The following is a 21750-nucleotide window of genomic DNA, read 5'->3' as shown; positions in this document are numbered from 1 at the left end:
CACTTTTACCTTTCTTGCTCAAGAGCTTGCGCACAGTATATCAATAAAGTGTGCCAATTTATTGAATTTCGAGAATATTTCTGCTCTGAACATTTTTTTCCATCTCATTGTCACGTGTCTTTCTCAACTTTTGAGTTTGCAAAGCATATTTTTGGGGTCATTTCATCGAGTCGAGAGAGAGTCACCTCTAAGGGAGAAAAAAATTGTCTTTGACCAATATTAAAATCAGCGTGGTAACATCTTATTTCACAAGTTTGCCGACGAAACAGGTGTCTCTGGTAATTACTAATTAGCTGAAGAATTATATACCATAGAGCAATTAAGTCTTTTCACGGAGAATTAGGTGATGACATACAGGCATGTCATTAGTACGAAGTTCATAAATGGCACTTGTCAACACCCATAAGAACTATTTCTAATGAGTTGGTGACGTACAACCCGGGATATTAAATGGCAATTTTAAATAGCAAAAATCAATAAATTAAATTGGTATAGCCTCAAGGAGAAATTTATCCGAAAATACCTTCGTTAATCTATATAACTAATTAATCTTCTTACCTTTTTCCTGTACAAATAATCGTAATTATCAAACTAATTGCAGGTGTATCGAGTTTTACTCCTTCTCTCATACAAATAATTAAAGATTAATTTTCAGGGAAAATTTTGTTCGTATTTTATCCAAAAATATTTTCCAGACACTTGATGGACTTTATGAAGATTTTTTTTAACTCCTTTAAAGTTTTTTCTTTAATTTAATCAGCATTACAAGGCATTTCAACTCTTTTTAATTGCTCTTTAATTCCAGATTCAAAGTAAGACCTTAAAGATTTTTCTTAATGAAAATACCAACAAAAAATTCTTAAATCCTGCCGGATTTTCCTGTACAATATAACAGGAAAACGGCTACAAAGAATTAAAAGAAAAAAACTAATTTCACCTTTTCTCAACATTGTCTGTCAGACATTCCTTAAGTTCACGCAAAGCATCTGGCAAAATATTTGAATCACGTCAATCAACACTTGATTGAAATGTGAAAAGCTGCTGAAATGCAAAAAATGTTAATTCTTAACCATACTTCCTCCCTCAGATGAGGTATGTATTCCACGTCCACCCTTTTTCCCGCCACAACGAATTATATTAACCAATCGATGAAAAATGATTGCAATTGTTGAGTATTTTGTAAAATAAGCTATTAAGGGATTCATTTGCGGGGAATTCCTGCGAGATCAGTCCCGGAGATTGAGATTTTCCAAGAAATTTAAGCTTTTTCCACATGAACCAGATACATACGCGCGATAAAATTGATGATTTTTTATCGCATTTATGCATGATTGAGTTCAATTTTATATTCTTTCGATGTTCATCGGATTTTTTTTACAGCAAAGTTGATGATCTTTTTTTGTGCGAAGAGTGTTATGAAATGCGATGAATTTCTAAATGTATATCACTCTCCAATCACGTGTTATATCAAAAGTGATCTCTTTCACATTTTTTCTTTTAACTTTTTGAGCTTCCGCAATAATTTGTGGGATCTTTCTCAGATTGTTTTTGATTTTTTTTTCTCGTGCAATTTTGGGAGTCTTCCTGAACGATGAGTGGCAATTTTATCTGACGGAATGAAAAGTCTGGACAATTCATCATGAAGAAATTTCTCTCCATCATTCTGTGAATGATTTAGAGCCAAGATATGCTTGTATACATGAGGGAAATGGAGATAATCTGCGTGGATCAGTTATTAGATTGTGGACTATTATGAGATGGAGGTGCAATTGTTGGCATAAACATAATTACAAAGTAAAAAAAAAGTGTTTATGCCGGCGAGATAGACAATCGCTTATGGGCTTATGAGAGAAATTAAGTGCGTGGTGTAATGTGTCAGAGATCAATCTTACAAACTGCGCCCAAAAACACCACTAAAATGCCGTGTAAACAAATGCGGCTCAAATTATACAATTGCAAATTATACAATTTATTCTTCTCTCGAGACAGTGAAAGGTGGTGTGCTCTTCATTGTTTCCACATACGGCAGCTGACTGATTAATTTCTAAAGATTATGTTCTTCACATATATAGTCAACCATAGGCACGTTCAATTTCCCAGAGATCACCGTAGAGATCACTTGAGACTCACCTCTTGCAACCTCTACAATTGCATGCAATATAATGCAGAAAAATCCTCATTTTCTAATTGTACGTGCTCTTATACCTACTTTTCACGTTGTGTTTTGTCATCTCTTGGTGGCAGCGCATGTGTGAAGAGCTAATTAAATTTAACAGGTGTAATTAACATAATCAGCGATGACAAAAGATGTGCACATCTGCTAAATATCACGCATTTTTCCACAAATGTTTCCATTGTGAAATGGCAATCGATGGGATTTCACTTAAAGAGCCTCGTTAGGCTTTGCATGCCGGGAATTAGCATTCTTTGTTAGCTAAAGACACCACCATAATGGATTGCCTAATTATTGATTTATTTTTTTTTGCTGAAAAAAAATTTCATTTTTCCCAAGAACTCATTCACTTTGCAATTTCCACTGAAAAGTGTAACAAATCGTTGAAATTCTTAAGAGATTTTTAATGGAATTGAGTAAAATAATATTTTATGAAGGATGAGATGAAGGGCAATTTATTTTTAAAATTATAAAAAAAAACTAACTAAAGTTTGATTAAAATTTTTAACTTTCTTTACTGTACACCTGAAGTTCTTGAAAATACTAATTCTTCATATTCCTATAAATAGGGGAGAGCGGGGTTAAAAAAGTCACTTTAAGGTTTAGAAAAAGCTCGAAATATCATATTTCCCAAATAGATAAAGCGTAATGTATAGCTCATTTCTTTAGGAGATTTACTGCCCCATAACTCTTTCTCAGATCATTTTGTTCTGTCTAGCTAGGAAATATGATATTTTAGGCTTTTTTCAAACCCTTAAGTGACTTTATTAGCCCCGCTCTCCCCTAATAATTTTTGTTTATAAATACTCACTACGCATATTTTCTCTAATTTCTTGCCAGGATATCAATGTAAAACTCAAAGGAAAAATACGTAAGAAAAACTAAGAAAAAAAGTTTTAGACATCTCAACGATCATGACAATTATATTTTCAATTTTAAAATTCATATACATCATAATTTCTAGTTAACACAAGTATCGCCTCTCTTTACCTTCAAACCTCCTTCAAATTTTGCATTGATGATCGACTTTCGTCAAAAAAAATATTCTCTCACCAAAAGAATTAAAACAATTTTTAATAAAACAAAGGTCAAGCTAATCATAATTTTTTCAAATACAATCAAAAATATTCATTTTGTAGCCTTGCTCTCAGCAATATAAATATTTTTATGCTTTACAAAATAAAATATTTAGGTTTAATAAATTCTTTTCTGTCTGATAAGAATTGTCTGTAAAAGGGAAATCTGCGGTGTAAAAGGTAGAAAGAAATAATGAAAAAAAAACTTGTGTGCTTTTGAAGGGGAAATATTATGTTTGTGTGTGAACTTCTGTATGCGCCGTGAGAAAACGTCTGGGGCGATGATGCGCAGCGCGCGGGTGTTTTGGCACAAGAAATCCGCGGTCATCGCTCATGTGGAAAATATGCGATCATGAAGAATTTGACAGAGTGTGATCGGATGTGAAATTTTTTGGGGAAAAATTAGCCAAAAAATCAGAAGCGATTGAACCCAATAAATCCCCCTCCAGAGCGGGTGGTGGTAGCGCGAGCTTATGGCCAGTACATAAGCTACGCAAAGTTCTCCTCCTCCTTTTGTCGACGGGCGCACTCAAAGCAGCTGAAGCTTAAGCCACTCGCGTCGCGATTGAGCCATTCCACGATCGAGTGCTGAGACGATCACATCGCGGTGGGCTGCCACTTGTACACACATTTCTTATTGTTGTTTGCACACCACACGATTTTTGAGCAGGAAAAAAGCGGCCCCAAAGGAAGGAGGCATACCAAGATACAAAGCTCCAAAGTGTGGATAGGAAGAGAAAAGATCCACTTTGAGCTGTCTTCGTGGTCAAAGAGTTGCTTGGTAGCTGGCAAAAAAGTGAAAATATCAGTGATTTTTCCATCTTACGCGAGTGCTCTGTGATTACCTTCACCATATATATCGTATTTGCGACTTAAATGCGGAAATTTGAGCACTGAGACACTTGATTGGGGATTATAAGCGCTCAAGAGTGGTTTTTGCAGAGACAAAAAAGTGAAATTGTGCACCCAAGGAAAAGGCCAAGAGAGGAAAAAAATATTGTGTGATCGCGTGTGTGCTCTTCCTCTTCATCTCATAATTTATTTTACCTTATTTAGTTCTTCTTTTCCTTCAACTGTCTCACCTACTTGTAAATAGGATATGTAAGTCACTGTACCACATTTTTTATCAAATTAAATCACGTGCATTTCAAACATCCATGCTGTGAGCGAGGATTATGATTTGGAGGAGGTACGGTGCGAAATCTCGTGCAGTTTCGTTGCATTTTTGCGCGCAATAGAGTGGCTCAAATCCAATTTTCCTCCCGCCGTTCACCCGCATTGCGAAAATCAATTTAATTATGAATTCAGCGAAAGTCTGCACACCAACACCACCACCCCGTACACCACCAATATATCCCCACAATCTTGCATAACGCTAATTTGTTCGATTACCAAATTTTTTTTTCTCCTCCACCAAAGCTCTAAAACTAAGAATTTACATACGGCCATTGCGTAAAGGTGGTATTTTCTAGTGTGTGGAGCTACCTTGCTGTGTGGCTGATATTGGTCAAAAATGCGAGTGAGAGAAAAACTAATATACAATTTCCACCATGCAGACATGCCATAATTGCATATTTTGTATCAAATGTTGGGCACACGCACTTTTTCGAATCATTCGAGAGTGTTTTGTGAGCCGCCCATACCAGTGCTGTCCGGAGTCAGTGGACGTGCTAAGCCCAAGTATGCCAGCTCTCTGCGGTGCCAATATACGATACAAGGTGGACCAGGTGGAATTGTACTACTGTCCTTAAGACATTATTTGATACTGGGCCACTCTTGTACGTGAATACATTAAAAGTTCATGAAGAACGGGTAAAGCTCACCAATGCACCGCATATCTCTTAAAATTAAGATGAAAAAGTAGTCATGAGTTGGGCAATTTTAGTAATATTTCTGGGTTAACGATTAGAGATTTAGATAAAGTTTTTCTTTTACTTTTTAAATAAAATAATATATAATTTACATTACATATTTCGTTGCTAAAACCGCTTTCTTAACCTTCTAAAGTTTTAGAAATGAATGATTAATGTTTAGATATAAAAAATATAAAAAACATATCTAAAAACAGATTTTTGTCGAAATTCCTGAAAGCAATAATCTTACTTTTTTAATATTTATTATTTTATTGATTTGTCTTTTAATTTTAAAAGTATTTTGCAATCTATAGATAAACCTGAATGATTATTTCAATAAAAAAAAAGATGTTAAACAAAAAATAACATTTCTATTCTAAAAAAAATGAATAAAAGGAAATGAAAACTATAAAAGATCGATAAAAGATATTTTGTAATCCTAAATACGACCGGTAATTTTTGACAATCAAATGACATTTATTAGTGTCTGTCACATTTTTGACAGCTGTTACTTTAAAAGTTTATTGAAATTTTAATTAAATACTACTTTTGCATAAAAAATGTATAAGTAAGTACAATAAATAATTTCAGTCTTGAAAAACTTAAATCTCTTAAAAAATTGAAAATTAAAAAATCTAGAAATATAGTTTAAAAAAAAATGATAGAAATGAGTATTTTTTTGGAAAATGACCAATAAACCCAAATCAAAAGTATAGAAATCTCATTTAATAAGCCGAAATAACTAAGATCGTAAAATACACAACTAGCTGCTGACTTAACGTCGCCATCTTGTTCTTTTTGACATTATCGCCATTCAGTAGCGCCACCACTAAGATAAAAAAAAATATTCTGATATTTAAATCAGTTTCATTATTCGTTCAAATAATATTCAAATGAGTTTATTCAGAAAAATATCACAATCAACTAACTTTCTTTGCATTTTCAGTATCCATTTCAGGAAGTTTTTCTTTTATTTTTACCCTCCTCGTTGACTATATAATTATTGCAAACCATTGACAAAGCTCCACAACAGTTGCTCTACTTTTCCAAAAAGCACTCTCTGTGTCCACTTGCGACCCACGAGAATATGCTGGCTGGCATATAAAAAAATGCATTCACTTTTTCCATTCGACTTTATCTCTGGGTGCTGCACATGTTTGATGCATTTAGAAACCTCAAGCGTTGCATAATCCAACCGGTCGTATTAATAATTTTTATTTTGATTTGTTTTCTTTTTTTTTTAAACCAACTGCATGCGAATCGCGAAATTATTCATTTCACCCCGCCTTCGTGCACCCAAAGAGAGAGAGAGGATAATGTGCCCCATAATGTTTGAGCCACAATTTCCCGCAATTTCCCAATGAATGCCACACTCGGGGTAATTGGAAAATAATTTTATAATCTTCACAAGAAGGTACCCAAGAGAAACGCGCAATTATTTCAAAGCCATGTCCTTCACAACTGCACATCACCAAAGGTATTTCTATCGTTGAATTGGCAGTAAAGAGAAGCCTCTTCCCATGTTGTAGTTCGTATAGCAGGAAGTTTGTGCACAAAGTCATATTAAAATTATATTACCTTATATTTGAAAATATGTGATATACAAATACAAATAATAATACTTTTTTGTTGCATTCTTTTTTCTTATAGTTGAAACCAAAATGAAGCAATTAGTAGTATTAGTGAGTGTACTGGTCGTAGTTGCAGCACTTCCTGTTCCATCGGAGGAACAGCCAAAAACATCACTAGACCTTCTGCAAATTCCACTACAGAATGGCAAGGTGAGTAAATCTCATTCCATGAAAGAAAATTTAACGGTGTAATTTTGAAAATGAGCCGCAAAATGAAAATAAAATTAATTTAATTATTTTTCAATTAAGATGAAGCAATATTCTCGGTATTGCAAGTTTGCGGGCAATTAACTTGAAAGTGTCTCGAATAAACTCCTATTTTTAAAGAGAAAAAAAAACTTGAAAACATTTTGAAAGTTGTTTCAAGTAGTTTTCAAATCTGTCAAAATGCTTTATTTATTGCCAAAAATTTCAACAAGATTGATTGGGTGACACCAAAAATGTTTGTTTCAATTCAGTTCAAGAGCTTTCGCGGTGCCCTTCGGATTATTACAGCTTCAAGAAGAACCTTTAAATCAATATGGCTAAAAAAGGAAAGAAAAAAAAAATTGGGCGTCCTAAAAAAATTGTCAAATGAAATGTCAGCTTTGACGTAAAATTTTCATTTGTGATAGATGTTTATTGACAAACTAAGTTCGTGCGCAATCGTGCATTCCCCTCCTCAAGGTCGTATGTGTTCGTACACACGAATTAGCGTTTAAAATTATCGAATTTATCTGACATTGGAGTAACGAACATTTGGAAATCTTTTCCTAAAGTACAAAATAATTTCCATAAATTACTATGAAATATTTTAATTACAAAAACAGAAACGGTTTAAAAAGTAAAATATTTTGCTTTTACCTCCGAAACGGAAACCTATTTATTTTAATTAATTTTTTTTTTGAAGAATAATGAATGGAAACAATAGAAGGTTTTGAGTGTAAGACGGCGACGCTTCATTTTAAAAAGATTTAAGAAATTAAAAATACTACAAAAATGAATATAAATTCATTCGTCAATATGCTGATTTTCTCTTAATTTAAGAGATTCGCAGATAATCTCATTTTCCTTCGAAATTTCAACCTCATTCCAAGATCATCGCTCAAGATGCTCCCCAATGGACCTCGATTAAAGCATTCAAGAGCAGCGTGTGCACAAATAAACCAATTTTGACCACATTTTTTCCACGAATCTTAATGAATTCCATCCACTGTTTCTCACCAAATCCTGAACGTCATCCGCGTGCTCATTACTATTTCTGTCGCGAAATTGTGCAAAACCCCAGTGTGACATGACAGAAATAAAAAAGCATTGGGTCAACAAATCAACCTTTTCAATGCTACTACAATGCGAATCTCACGGTTCGGATGAGCTGCCGGAGCGGATGACGTTCGCCTTGACATCCGCAGGTTCGTCGCTTATCGCGTTGATGTCTTTCGTTAAAGCACAAATCCCGCCTATCTTACATGCGGGGAATTAATTGGGAATTTGTTGGAAATTTTCTGAGAATATTGTCTGGGAAATTCTTTGGGAAAACTAGGAAGATTTTCTCTATAGTAAGCTCAATTTATGACAGAAAAAAAATCTCGCGATTGTAACAGGTGTTCGCCCATGAAATGCGCAGTGTGTTGTGCAATTGGTATTTCGGAAATATTAATTTTAATTTCATCGAGTGGATTTCCTGTTTTTTTCTTCTCTCTTTCTGTGACGAAAATTCATTTAAAATTCAGCAAATTTATCAGCACTTTTAGAGGTGGTTTGGATGGTTTTGGATATACGACTCAATTGAATATAATATTTGAGTAGCATACAAAAAAGAGATCCACTGTGGGTGATATTAAATGCTTATTTGCATATCTTCACTGTCGCACGTTGCTGGCAGAGGCCGCATTTTTCTTCACAGCAAAGATGAACTCATTTGGTCTCAATTTCGCTTTCAATCTCTTCCGATCTCGCGCGCACAGACGTCACAATGTGTGGTGGATTTTAAATAACGCATATCCAACTCACATAACTCGTTGGGTGGAAGAAGAGGAGGTAAATAAAAAAGAAGTTACAAGTATCTGGCGATGAAGTAACAAGCGCACCAAAGTATTCCATTGAGTCACGTGACGGCGTAAATACTTTCTCTCGGAACTTTCTTTACGCGCCAATTCGTTCCGAGGTACCTACCTCACACCGTAGTCTGCGGGCGCGCAAATGTATGCGCGAGCGAATGTTTACTTTGGATGTTTCGGGGCACAGAAGAAGGCATGAAGAAAAACAAGTACGTCAACACAAGATTAAACACCAATTCGCGTCCGTGTGCTCAACGTGATGTTTAATTCACCTTATGAGACATACAACATCATAATGCCCATGAAAGAGAAAGAATGCGCTCACCTGGGTATAAATGGGAAATTAATCGGTGTTTGGAACAATTCGATGGTGAAAAAAAATACAGCTAAATTAAATTGCTATTTGGTATTCGCATCAGGGGAGCAAAGACTAAAACACACAATTCAATAAACCTCTCGTACTTTTGTCAATAAACTGTCTTGTGACTTTTTTTTGTGTGGCTTGTGGTTCTTGTCAGACAATTGAATATGTGGTTTTACTTGCGCTTTTTTTACACACTTCAACATTGTCGTGATGAATGTTTTTTTTTTCTTCATAAAATGGGACGATGTACAGCGGGTGGCAATTGAACTGGCATTGAGGGAATCAATTAAAAAGCTAATTTATGTGCATTTTTCAAAAGACTTTGCTCTTCTGTTGTTTTCCCATAAATAGTGTATTCACAGTTTCTTTGGTTGTATTCATTCATTTATTACCATCTCGAATAAAATATTTTATTCACTGAAGATGGGTTCCGTTAAAAATACTATAAATTGTAAAATTGCACTTAATTCAAAACCGTTTGATCTTTACAATTCAAATTAAGTGTAATTTCACATAATTCAGAGCTTTTAAAAGCTTTTTTTTTACAAAAGTTCAAAAAATTATTCCTTGGGAGAGGAATGCTTTGTCCTTTCAAAACCACGAAGCTTCCTGATAGCTAAAAAAAATGATTAAAAAACTCAATTTTTGTAAATTACTAATTCGATATTGGGATTAAAATAAGAATTGATCGAAAGTTATTCGAATGAAGCTTGGATTGTGGGTAGAATTTTGTAAATTAATTCTGTTTTTTGGTTAGAAACGTCTGAAATTGCATCATTTACGAGGTATGGCAACCTCCTATATATTGCAGATAATTTCTTATTTCGATTTAAGATAAAAATTTTATTTTGTTGCCAATATCTCATGTTTTAATAACAATCGTTTGATTCAAAACCAAAACATTCCGTTTTAGTTAATGAAACGTAAACGAATCATTCTTTCTTGGGGACTGAAGAATGTAAAAAGTTTATCGAATTGTCAATAAAAAGAGTTCAAAAAATGTATTTTTATGTTAATATTCTTTTTAAAGCGAGTATGATATTTAGGATTAATTTCACTACAGACGTTGAATCTTTGCATAAAAAAAGCTCAAAACATTTAATTATCGTATTTCAATGTATAAAAAAAAGCTTAGAATCAATCGTGATGTCCGCAAAATTTATGTATCCATTAACATAGAAGATTTTCAATTTTAACTTGTATATATTTGAATCTTACAATCTAAAAGAATTGTAAATCATTCGGTTTTATGTCTAGCCTTTCATTTTTTTTTTGTTATATCACAATCCTGAACTGCGGTTGTATCTATTCATAATTATATATGTAGCTAGAATTTTTCAAGGTCAAAAAGAATGAAAAATCCAATTCTTGGTGCAAATTTTATTGAATGATTTATTGACGGATATTGGCGAAATTCAAAAGAATCCATTTGTTATCAAGATTAGGATTTACATAATTCTATGGAATTACACAAACCACAGACCCACGTGCCGTTCAAATGACCTCCCCTGTGGTTCTTGGGGCATTTTTTTGTCAACACCAAAATTCACGAGAAGTGAAAGGCATATGTATGGCAAATTAAAATGAGTGTACAACCCCACATGTCTGGGTGAGAGATGGCAAGAAAAAGCACCGTGTATGATCATTTTTCCACAAAAGATATTTTAAACTTTCATTAGTTTACTTTTCTCGCTCACTCTGCCGTGGAAGCTCTTTCACTGCGAAAGGTGTGCTCGCGATGGCGCCTTGTGATGCTGGTAGACGGTGTACCTTGAGTGGCATCTCCATCGAATAACGTACATAATCGATTACGAAAGCTCTTGAACTTTTTTTTCTCACTTTGGCGTGCGCGAGAAAAAAAAACATTTCTTGCACTATAATGATCGTCTCATGTATCTCGTGTGAGCCCCAATGAAGACATCGAATTATGACAGTCTATTTAATTGATGAACTTTCCATTTCATCTGCCACACTAAACTCATCTATCATTCAATTTGCAGGAACTCGACATTTTGTCACTCGCCGATGGGGATGGCAAATTGAGCGAAAGGAATAAGAGGACAATTGATATTTTACGGCAACTTTTCCCCACTATCTCACAGGTAAGGTTGTTGCACAAAAAAGCAAAAAAAAAATTCTTGCAAAAATTTCACAAAAGGGTGAAAAATACCCGACTAATTTAATTTTACTCTTTAGCTGCTAAAAGAAAATTGAAATATTTCTCTTTTTTTCTGTCTCTCCAATATCCAACGAACCATTCGTTCCAACACTTTCCATTCTTCTTGGCCACATAAGCTCTATTTCTCACATTTCTTTTTGTCTCTGTGGCCAGGTGATTGATATTTTTTTCACGTGAATTTTTACCTAAATCTGCCGAAGGACGCGCATAGCTCTAATGAGTGTGCGCGGCAATTTTGGTGCCAAAACTCTTGTTATTTTTGCACCTCTAGGCAGATCGATTAAGACAAAATCTCTAACGCCATTTGACCTTACTATCTAACTTTATTTCTTCACTTTATCTTGCTAATCTTTTCTACATTTTCTTCTTTTTTTTTACCAAAGGAATGTAATAACATTTTTGGAGGAAAAAAGTCCAAAGATTTTCAAAGTAAATTTCCTCACTGTGAATGGTATAAAAACTCTACCTACTATTAAGGGGCGTACAAGTCTACGAAACTTATGTATTTGAATTTGAGGAATTTAACATTTTTAATATTAGAACTTTTCAATGATTAATTTCCTGATATTTTAGAAAATTCTAAAAGGCTACAGGTTTGCAAAAAATATGTTTTTTTATTATTTAGAAAAAGTGTTACAAATCTGAGATAATTTATCGTTAAAAGAATTTATGAAATTGTTTTTAAATTAATTTGTTTATTAGAGCCGTTAATTTAGTTATTAATTATGGTTCCTTCTTATTTATCTAAAAAGATAAAAATGAAGAATTATTTAAGAAACTTTTAAGAATTTGTTTTAAGAAGATTCTTTAAACGAAAAAGAAATTTTAAATAAGGACGCCTGGTATTTACTAGGCGCCTCCATAGTCAAAATATCAATGTAAAAAATTCTGCCTTACCTCCTGCCCTTAAATTTAATTAAAATTAAGCCAAAGATAAAAAATTGAGGCATCTGGTTGTTTATCCTGTTTCTCTACCAAGTACCTAAATAAGTATCAAACAGAATATCTTGCAACAGAATCTTCGCAATTTATTATTTTGCCACCAAGTTTACTACTCATCAGCCCCTTTGCGTGCAATATGAGTCAAAGGAAATCGAAAGTTGCTGAGTCAGCCAAATTTGGGCATTTGCAGCATCATTGATGCCTTGAAATGAGGCCAAAATGCAATAAAAACGAATGAGAGTGAAAAAACTCAACATTTTCGGCAGAAAAAAAAGCAATTTTTGAGAAAAATAATCACGCAATTGTAAGAGTTTAAAAAAAATCGAATATCATGCGGAGATCACGCACACGATTGCAAGTACCAATTGTCGCTGTCTCGTGGGGGATTTTTTTGGGTGAAAAATGTTTCTTTTGTACCCATAATGTTTGCACCACAATTAGCAGATTGCTCGGTGTAGCATGATGTGTGCTCAAGATCGTGTTGGGAAATCCGTGCGTGGATAATTTTGAGGGCTCCTTTGAAGATGTGTCGTACTGGAAAAATTGCTTGAGCGTTGTTTTAGTGTGCGATTTGGGCCATTATCCGATAAATGGTGTGCCGAAAAAACAAGTAATGTCGCACCAACAATTGTCCTCGCCGTGGTATCGTACATTTCCTACGCTTTTTCATGCAACAGCACACAATATTACTTTGAACTTTTGTGTTGTTGGCCTGGCAAAATGGCAGCAATATAATGTCTCAAAGAGAAAGTCTAATGCAACACCACTCTCCTGTTTTAAATCACTCTCTTTAGCACAGAAAGTGTTGGCGCAATATTTTATAATATGTGATAAATTTATGGATTATATTCCTCTTTTTCCTCAATGAAAATGTTTTTTTTTTGTGGAGGAAACACTTTTTCTTGCAAAGAATTTAGTGTGTGCTTCCTTCCGGAAAATCACCTTTGCTTTAATTCTCAATTTATTAACCTTTATGCGTGTTTCTCAGATAAGACTTTAGATGTAGCTTAAAAGTGCGTAAAATATCATAAATATGAATTTGTAAATAAATTAGGTATATATCTTATTTTTAAGAGGAATATTTAGCATTCTATTTTCATTGAAGCAAACGTGATGCTTTTATCTTACCAAGGCTACAAATTTTTAAAATATTTTATATTATTTTATTAGGTGCAAAAAATTATAAGAAAAATTTATAAGATTATCCATGACGTTTAAAAAGTCTCCTGAACTAAAAATTATGACTTTCCTATTAGTTACCTACTTTTAATATATAGTTCCGGAATGTTGTAAAAAAGAAACTAATCCTCATACGATCTTCATTAATTCCTGGACTCTAAAATCTCAATAAATTTTATCATTTTTTGGTTATTCATGCATTTTTACAAAATTATTTTCATAAAAATTGAAAGCTTAAACCTGAAAGCTCTTCCAAAGCTCTAAAGCTTCAGGCTTGAGCCATCAATTAGATTATTTAAAATTTCGTAGGAGGGTTAGTTTTCATTTTCAGGCCTTAAAAGTCATCATTGCATGATTAGATCTATTCTTGCAGATGCCTCTATATACTCCACAAACTTCTACTATATACCTACAATTTGGGAACGAGAAACTATTTTTTATTATTTCTGAAAGCTTTGAGATATTTTCAATCTGTTTTCTTCCCTGAAATCATTCTGTGATATAGGCTATAAGTTCGATGCTCATCTTCGCCCACATAACACACTCGCTGAACCATCTTGATAACCAAAAAAAAAGAAAGCTTTTGAAAAAGAAAAGATGGATGAGTAAAGTAAAATGTGGTTGTATAAAACTTGATGTGCAATTGTAGATAATCGAGCAGAAGATCCAGATGATCCTACCGGTGTTGATTCGCACAGTGGGCCCCATTCTGCTGCGCGGCGGTTTGGGCGGTAGTTCCGGCGGCGGTGGCGGCACACAGACCAATGACGACGACGAGGTGGAGACGAACAGTGGCGATCGCAAGGTTAGCGTATCGCTGCCTGTTTTCGAACCCGGCTCAGACGATGACGACGAGGACGATGACTTTGTGGACAACAGTGCCTCCCCCGGCACCCCCTCGTCGACCATTGAGCCGGAAAAGACCATCAGCCTCCGGACGCGAATTGATGGCGTTGAGGCCGATGGTGATGATGAGGTTGACGCAACGGCGGCACCTACAGTCGTTGCTGCGGGTGCCGTAGATGCTACGGCGTCTGCCACAACGGCACAATCTGATAATCAAAATTTGGTACGATAAAGACGTGGCAAATTCGCGTGAGCTTCTTCCATATTTTGCTTCTCTTCGCCTTCTCTTCCATTTTATTTGACTTCTGTGTGTGGCCTTCTAAGCGCAGAGTGCATTAAAAATATCAAAGAAAATTGCTCAATGTGCCAAAACATTTTATTTCACGCATTTTCACATTTTTTTTAAAAATATTTTATTTAATCTTTTTTCTTTCAAGAGAATTTCGAAAAAAAAGAAACATTTCACGGATGATTCATCACCACTGTCTTTGCAATCAAAAGAAACCACCTGAAATTGTGTCCCGGCCAATTTATTTTTGGATTTAAAAAAAATGTGTGTGAAAACTTTTCCGCATAGTCCACTCAACAATTTGCCACGGTCTTCAGGTTCAAGTGTTGAATTTATCATATTGTTGATGCTTTAAAATGCAATTTTGATTTTTGTTAATGTTGTTACCTTTAATGCTAGAAAATTATTACTTCGGGCGTATTAGTCAAACACGTTAGATTTGTTGATGTATATCATTTAATTATGTTATTTGTTGTAACACATTTATTCGTCATTGTTGATGTTGTGAACATTTGTCTTATTTTATTAGTTAATATACAATGTAGTTTATCACGCTTAAATATTTGTCTTTGTATCTCATCTTATGGGGCCCAATGTAAGCCCCATTGGATGCTCATCGTTGGCGTCACATGTTTTTATTAACTCTCTGCTCTCATCATAAAATTGCACCATTTTGTAGCCTCTTAGGTAGTGTTCTTTATTTCTTATTATATACTTTATTATACATATTTTATATTAGTTGCTCTCTATTTCGCCAATCATTGAATTTGTGATTTGCAAGCATTCACCTCCATTCGTCGACTTATTTCGTAATGTCTTTTAGCGTTTAACATCACCACTCTTTAATCCAAATATCGTTTTTTTATATATCAAAAGTTCATAACATGTGAGCATAAATACTTTGCACGATATGAGGAGATTTATCAGTGCAAGATTAATATTCTCTCTTTCTCTCAAACTCCTGCATTCATCTATATAATAATTAGATTTGATTTATAGATTACAATCCTCTCTATCCTTTCTCTCTCTACCACGATCACCACCATTCATTGGATTTTGTAATTGTTTCTAAAACAAAAAGTCTCTTAAAAAAACCAAGTTACTTCATTTTGTATTGCTAGTTATTTTCTTCTTTCTCTTTAATCTCTCTTTCTTTCTTTCTCCTCAAGCAAATTGCATCTTTCTTTTATTTAGCTTCGATCGAGGATGGTGAAATGCTGAAGAATAAAAAGAAAGAGCGCAAAATTTAAAAAGTGTCGAAAATTGGCAGCACAGCATTTAGCCAGTCGATCGACCAACCCTTTCCATAATGGCTAAAAAAAAAGCATATACATAGAGACTTTCATTGCGCACACGCCATTCCTTCAGTAGTTACTAACATGTGGATCATTTCCATTTGTCTCACTCTCCATCCAGGTCGCGGGGAAAGATGCCGACAATTCATTGGACGCAAATGCGATCAATGAACAGTTGGAGACGATACGGGTGGTTCGCGAGGCGGTAGCGGCCGCTACAGCGGCAAAGGATCGCCAGGAGATCACACAGCAGGAGGAGCAGGGGGTCAGCAAGCTCGAGGGGGGAGACCAGAGCCCAGCGGAGTCGCAGTCTCCAGCCGTCGATGACTTGTCCCTGGATAATGAAGCGGACGATGAGAACAGAAACAAAAGGTTCATTCAAAAAACTTTTTCGTCTTTATTTCAAGGAAAACTCATTTAGAAAGGAAAACTCTTAACTTAAGAGGTTCACAGAGAGTTTCGTGGAAAAATTAAAATTCTTTCATTAATCACGACTTTTATAATTTGAACCTTTAAAAATGTTTTGCTTTTTTAGATGAAAATTGGGTTTCCATTTAAATAATAAGAATTCATAATTTACCCAAATCAATCCAGAAAAAACCTGAATACATGATTCAATTTGACCTTTCAAAAATGCCTCAAGAGGTCTTATTGTTTGCAGGGGAGTTAAATATTAATTTCTAAAGAAAAGGCTTTGAAGCTTTTAATTACCTATAACACATATTTACTTTAAAGCTCTCAATATTCCATATTTCGTTATGTTTTATTCTTTTCCACATTAAGACCCAAGCTGCCCAAGCTCAAGTTATATTTTAAAAAAATGAAAAATCAATAGCAAATTTTAATCTTATTGCTTCCTCTTCATCGTAGGTTCCTTCCCTTTGGATTCAGCAGCTCTTCCGGAGGTAGTGGTGGCTCTGGAGGTGGATCTGGAAACTTCCTTTTCGACATTATTCGTGTAAGTTTAGTGAAACAAAAGTCCTAGCTAGATCTTCAGGCGCACACTGCGCTAAAAACAAGCCGCAAAATGCTAAAAATCTTCAATGATTTTGGCGGAAAACATTTTTAAAAAAAATGTGCGCTTGAAGATACTCTCCAACGGCAAGGACCAATAAATACATAAGAGGTGTCTTCCTCAAACCCAATGAAGAGGTTTACTCTGCGTAAGAGCAACACTGCAAAATCAACATTGAAACTGAAGAAGTATTTTCTTTAAAAGCACTTTTAGAGCTTTTCAAAATTAGTTGAGTAACTTTTGCACAAGACTTCCACTTCTTCGGCACTTTCCCAGATCTTTCCCAACAACAAAATTAAAATTTTTTGAAAGCTTTTGAGCGTTTAATACAATGTGTCCCCATCGTGTGCATGATATAGCAAACAGCAGATCGTGCTGCCCGTGCTGCTGGAACCGTTTACCGGGTAGTAGCTGGAACTGAATCACTCGGTGTCAACATTTCCGCCTCTCACAAAGCGACTGTGCCCTTAACAGACGGGACATCTCTTGGACTGAGTCCTTCGGTAAACTATTAACTTCCATCAACACAAAAACTCTCCAGTTTCTTTTTAAATCATTCCCCTCCTAACACCTGTTTTTGCCTCTGTCAACCTAACGCTCGCCAAGTAATTTTTCTTTTTGAGAAGGTTCTTGAGAACCAATCATTTGATACTTATGTTTAATTTTGGCATTCATCTGTAATCCGGGGGTTTCAACCTTATTGGTCGTATAATATTGGAAAGAATATTCATTGGGAAATCATGGTCCAATAACTTATAATCCAAAAACTTTAACAACTTTAATAACATTAATGCATTTGGTCTTGAAAGGTTTTTTTTCTTTGATCTGGCTGGTTTTTTAAATCTCCCTGCTAACAGTGTTTGTTTCTTTTAACATATTTTGTATAATTTTAAAGTTAAATTAAAACCCCCATGCTTAATGGTTATAATAATGGAATTTGAATATTCAAACTTTTTGCATTAGGGGTGTGAATTTTGGTAAATTCTTTCAATAAATTAACTCTTACACCCCTAAAGTTTAAGTTTGAATTTTCAGAATTATGCTAAATTTTTTATACCTAGCCCTAGTTTTAAGCTAGATTTTGTCCTGAGAAAATTATTAAAAATTTCGAGCTTTTTCCGTTAAAAGCTCTCTTATTTTCTGATGTATTTTAGAGATTCCTTAGCTTTCTTTGAACAGACAAATTTTTCTAGGACAAAATTCTAGCTATTCCAGCAAATCCACCCTATATCCTTCCTCGTAGTAAATCCTCCTTCTTCCTTTTGAGAAAAGTGCTTGAAATTTGTTAAATTGCGGCAAGTTTAGAGTCAAATGCGTGCTTGCAATCAATCTAAGCTACATAATTCCTCTCACTTTTTATCGTTTTTTGAGATGAAAATCATCTGTCAGAGTGTCTCTTGGTCTCACACACTCATCATCTGCAACATTCTCCATATTGGCATAGAATGTTTAAAACCTTATTTTAATTCCTTCGCGTGATCATCATTAATCACATAACTTTTGCTTTATATTTCATCATTTATATACTTTCAAATGCTTTTTCTTGCTGCTTCGTGGGGGGGACAAAACTTTCAAGCACTCTTCCATGTCCTTCATCCATGACAAAAACAACACACCAAAAAAACATTATATATATTACCTCTCCTGCTGAAAGACTTGTGGACGAATAAAAAGCCCTCAACATTGAAAGTCATCGATTAACCCAAAAAAAATTAACCATCATCGGTGGTGTGGAATTTTTTTTTCTTGGAAAAATTTGCGACTGCAAAAGAACGACATAATGACAGACGATTATACAAAAGTAAAGAGAGTTTGTGAAAAACTTAAGTTTTTCTCGTGAGTTTTTCTTTTTGGTTTTCTTTTCCATTGAAATGAGTGTTTCTTTTTCCAACACAGCAGCACAAGCCGCCCTCTGATTTGATGCACTTTGAACATTTTTTTCTGTGTGTTTTTCATTTTTTTATTTTTCAAATCTATCTCTTAAAATAGATAATAGATAAAACTTATTTTTCCCCGATGGTCTACCCTTCCTGTTTTTTTGCCTTCAGACCATGATTTTTGGATCGGTCTTGTCCCTCACCGTATTTTCTTTTTGTGATTTCTCAACACATCCGTGTACAAAGACCATCCCCCCATCACATGCAGCTTCAACTAATCCATGGGTTTTCTCCTTTTGCAGCTTTTCGCCGGAAGTTCGGGCACACAGGAACAAGATGAGCGCGCCAATGCACCCGATGGTAGTGTAACAAGTGGCGATGGATACACCGAAGGCATCCCTGGGCCAGTTACACGGCTCTTTGTACTCGGAAATCGAGGACTCTCGAATCTCATTCAAGATTTAATTTTGGTAAGTGGCTCAAGAGCAGCCGTTGTGCGCTAATCGCGAGCTTTTAATGATACGAAAAAAATCATTTTGAAACACACCATGCACCGCAGTTCGCATTTTATGTGCTCGAGTTATGAAAGAGAGCTCCAAAACCATGACCAATAACCTATACGAAATATCTATAATATCACCTCTTTATGTCCAATTCATTTTGAATTGCACCTTGAGGAAGATTTGAGTTTTTTTTTTGGGTGGGATTGAATGAAACGTGATGCTTATGAATCTTTTCAATCCTTGTCATACTTTCTCGTAGGTAATTAATTACTTTGAAATCTCCCAAAATGCAATTAAATATTAACCGAGATATGATTTATTAATGTAGTTATTATATATTTTTAAAAGATTATTATTAAACATTTTTTTATATGAAAAAAAAAGATACTGAAAAATTTTCCTCTTTTGTTCAAATTCTTAAGTTAGTTTTCTACAAAGTTTCTTTTGCAAAATTATTTTCAAACAATTTTTAACGCTCATTACGTAAGTGAGTATATGGGTTAATAAATAATTCTTAAATTTAAGAAATTATAAAGAAAAATACATACATAATCACTTAAAACTTTCAAAGAACTTTATGTACTGTATAATCCCTAAAAGAAACTAATTCGATCAAAAAGTAAAAAATCAATAAAAATCTTTAAAAAAAAAGTTGAAAGAACTGCCTAATAAATTTCAAAAAACTTTAATCTCAAATGAGATAATTGTGAAAGAAGTTTACACGAAAACAGCAGTTATTTGTTCAAAAAATGTAAATGATGACGTCATTGTTGTTTTTTTTTGTTTCTTCGAATTCGCCAAAAAAGTAATTTAACTTTTTATCAGTCTTCAATCATGTCATATTTTTGAACAAATTTTCATAAAACTTCTTTGGAAAATTATGGAAAAACATTTTTATAAACTCACTTCATATATTGTGCATAGTGTCCTTTAAAAAAAAGACTTCCCAAAATAAGTTTAAAAAAAATCCTCAAAATTATTAAAATGAACTCTAATCAGAAAAATAAATTCTTAACACTCAATACAGTAGTTTCAAATCCGGAACTATTAATAATAAATTGAAAGCTGTGGGAATGATAAAATAATAATAAACACGAATTAATTAAAAGTGAAATACGTCTGAATGAAATCAATGAAATATTAATCAGAGAATTGTATTCAAAATTAATTGTGACGGATAAATTGTACCGACGTGAAAATGAGACGCAAATGCGAATAACTCTCTGAAAATATTCGTATATTAAACTATAATTTTATAAATTAATACATTTACTTTCAATACACGAAATATTTGGCCCTAAATTGAATTTATGAATTACAATGCGGAAAAAGAGTTCATGAATAAAAATCAATTTATTTATATGTAGCATTAAACGTTATCTTTCGAATGTTTATTCAATTGAATATTTATGAATAATTTTCTCAGGTATTTATTTTAAAATTTAGGTCAAGTTTCTGAAGAGAAAAAGCTTTTTTCAAAATTATTTAAATAAAAATATTTTCTTAGGAATTTTTCAAAAAAGAATTAAAAGATTTTCTTTTAAATAAGCTTAAGAGGAAAACTTTTAAATTAATAGACTGCGATCTCTTGGAGCTTTCAAAGCAAATAGCCCTGAATGTTGATCTTGAAATATTTAATTCTGATCTCTCAATTTTCATTGCAAAGTCCATCAGTGTTTTTTGGGTCAATTGCCCACCAAAATTACCTTGACTTATCCACTAAGTGAAGCATTAAATATCTTATAATTAATTGGATTTTTTCATCTCTTTTCCAGCGCATCGCTCGGACAAGTGAGCGACTCGTCAACTTCAAGGCTCGCCTCATTACATCGCTTATCTAAAGGACATTTCGTGCGCGCTCATCTCACATCCTCACGCCACCCTCAGAAAAAAAAAACGACTCTGCCAATTGGAAATACTCAACCACACATCCTGCTGCAGGAGCTTTCATCTTTCCTCGGGCTTTCGTTTTCTCGCTGCACTCCCCCGTCTTGCTTTTGCCTATGCTCCAAAGCTCTCCTTCTCTTGCTGCTTTTTATTTATATACAAAAGCTCTTAAATTCACTGTAGAAGGATTTTTCTTTTATTTTGGTGGTTGGTGGCTTTCTTTTTGGTAATTAATGCATCTTCTTTCACGATAATTTATACTTTCTGCTTTTAGGAAAATTCTTGACATTCATTTCTCTCTCTCCTTTGATCATTATCAAATTAGTTAAAAATCTATCACTCACCCTTCTATCTATCAGCTATCACTGCACCTTATCTAGGAGTTTTTTATGTATGTTTATGTAGCCAACTTACCTCTGTTCAATGTTGACTGTGGTAATTTTTAGTGTTTGATTTATCCCCTTGAACTGTTTCATCCGTAAACTGCCGCCCGAAGTATAAAAGCTCTTCCATTGTAGAGGGTGAGATGGAACATAAATCCACCCACCCCCCAAAGGAAGCTCTCACGGATCTTTTCAGAATACTCGAAGAATTTTTTTATA

At 34.2% G+C, this 21750-nt stretch overlaps 2 protein-coding genes across 3 annotated transcripts in view; one reads left to right on the top strand and one right to left on the bottom strand.

Annotated features, from left to right (window-relative positions):
• The window catches only part of LOC129790865 (UNC93-like protein), a 1060245-nt gene that overhangs the window by 1008747 nt on the left and 29748 nt on the right, over positions 1–21750 (bottom strand). The window lies entirely within an intron of this gene.
• LOC129789223 (uncharacterized) lies at positions 3765–21651 on the top strand. The gene is made up of 9 exons (XM_055825871.1): positions 3765–4350; positions 6753–6883; positions 11137–11238; positions 14086–14505; positions 15943–16238; positions 16737–16824; positions 17241–17384; positions 19061–19228; positions 21037–21651. Exons 2-9 carry the CDS (start codon positions 6764–6766, stop codon positions 21100–21102), a joined length of 1404 nt encoding a protein of 467 aa, XP_055681846.1. The 5' UTR covers positions 3765–4350; positions 6753–6763; the 3' UTR covers positions 21103–21651.

The sequence above is a fragment of the Lutzomyia longipalpis genome, chromosome 2 (genome assembly GCF_024334085.1).
Source record: "Lutzomyia longipalpis isolate SR_M1_2022 chromosome 2, ASM2433408v1".
NCBI lineage: Eukaryota > Metazoa > Arthropoda > Insecta > Diptera > Psychodidae > Lutzomyia > Lutzomyia longipalpis.
This window is presented reverse-complemented; position numbering and strand designations above follow the sequence as displayed.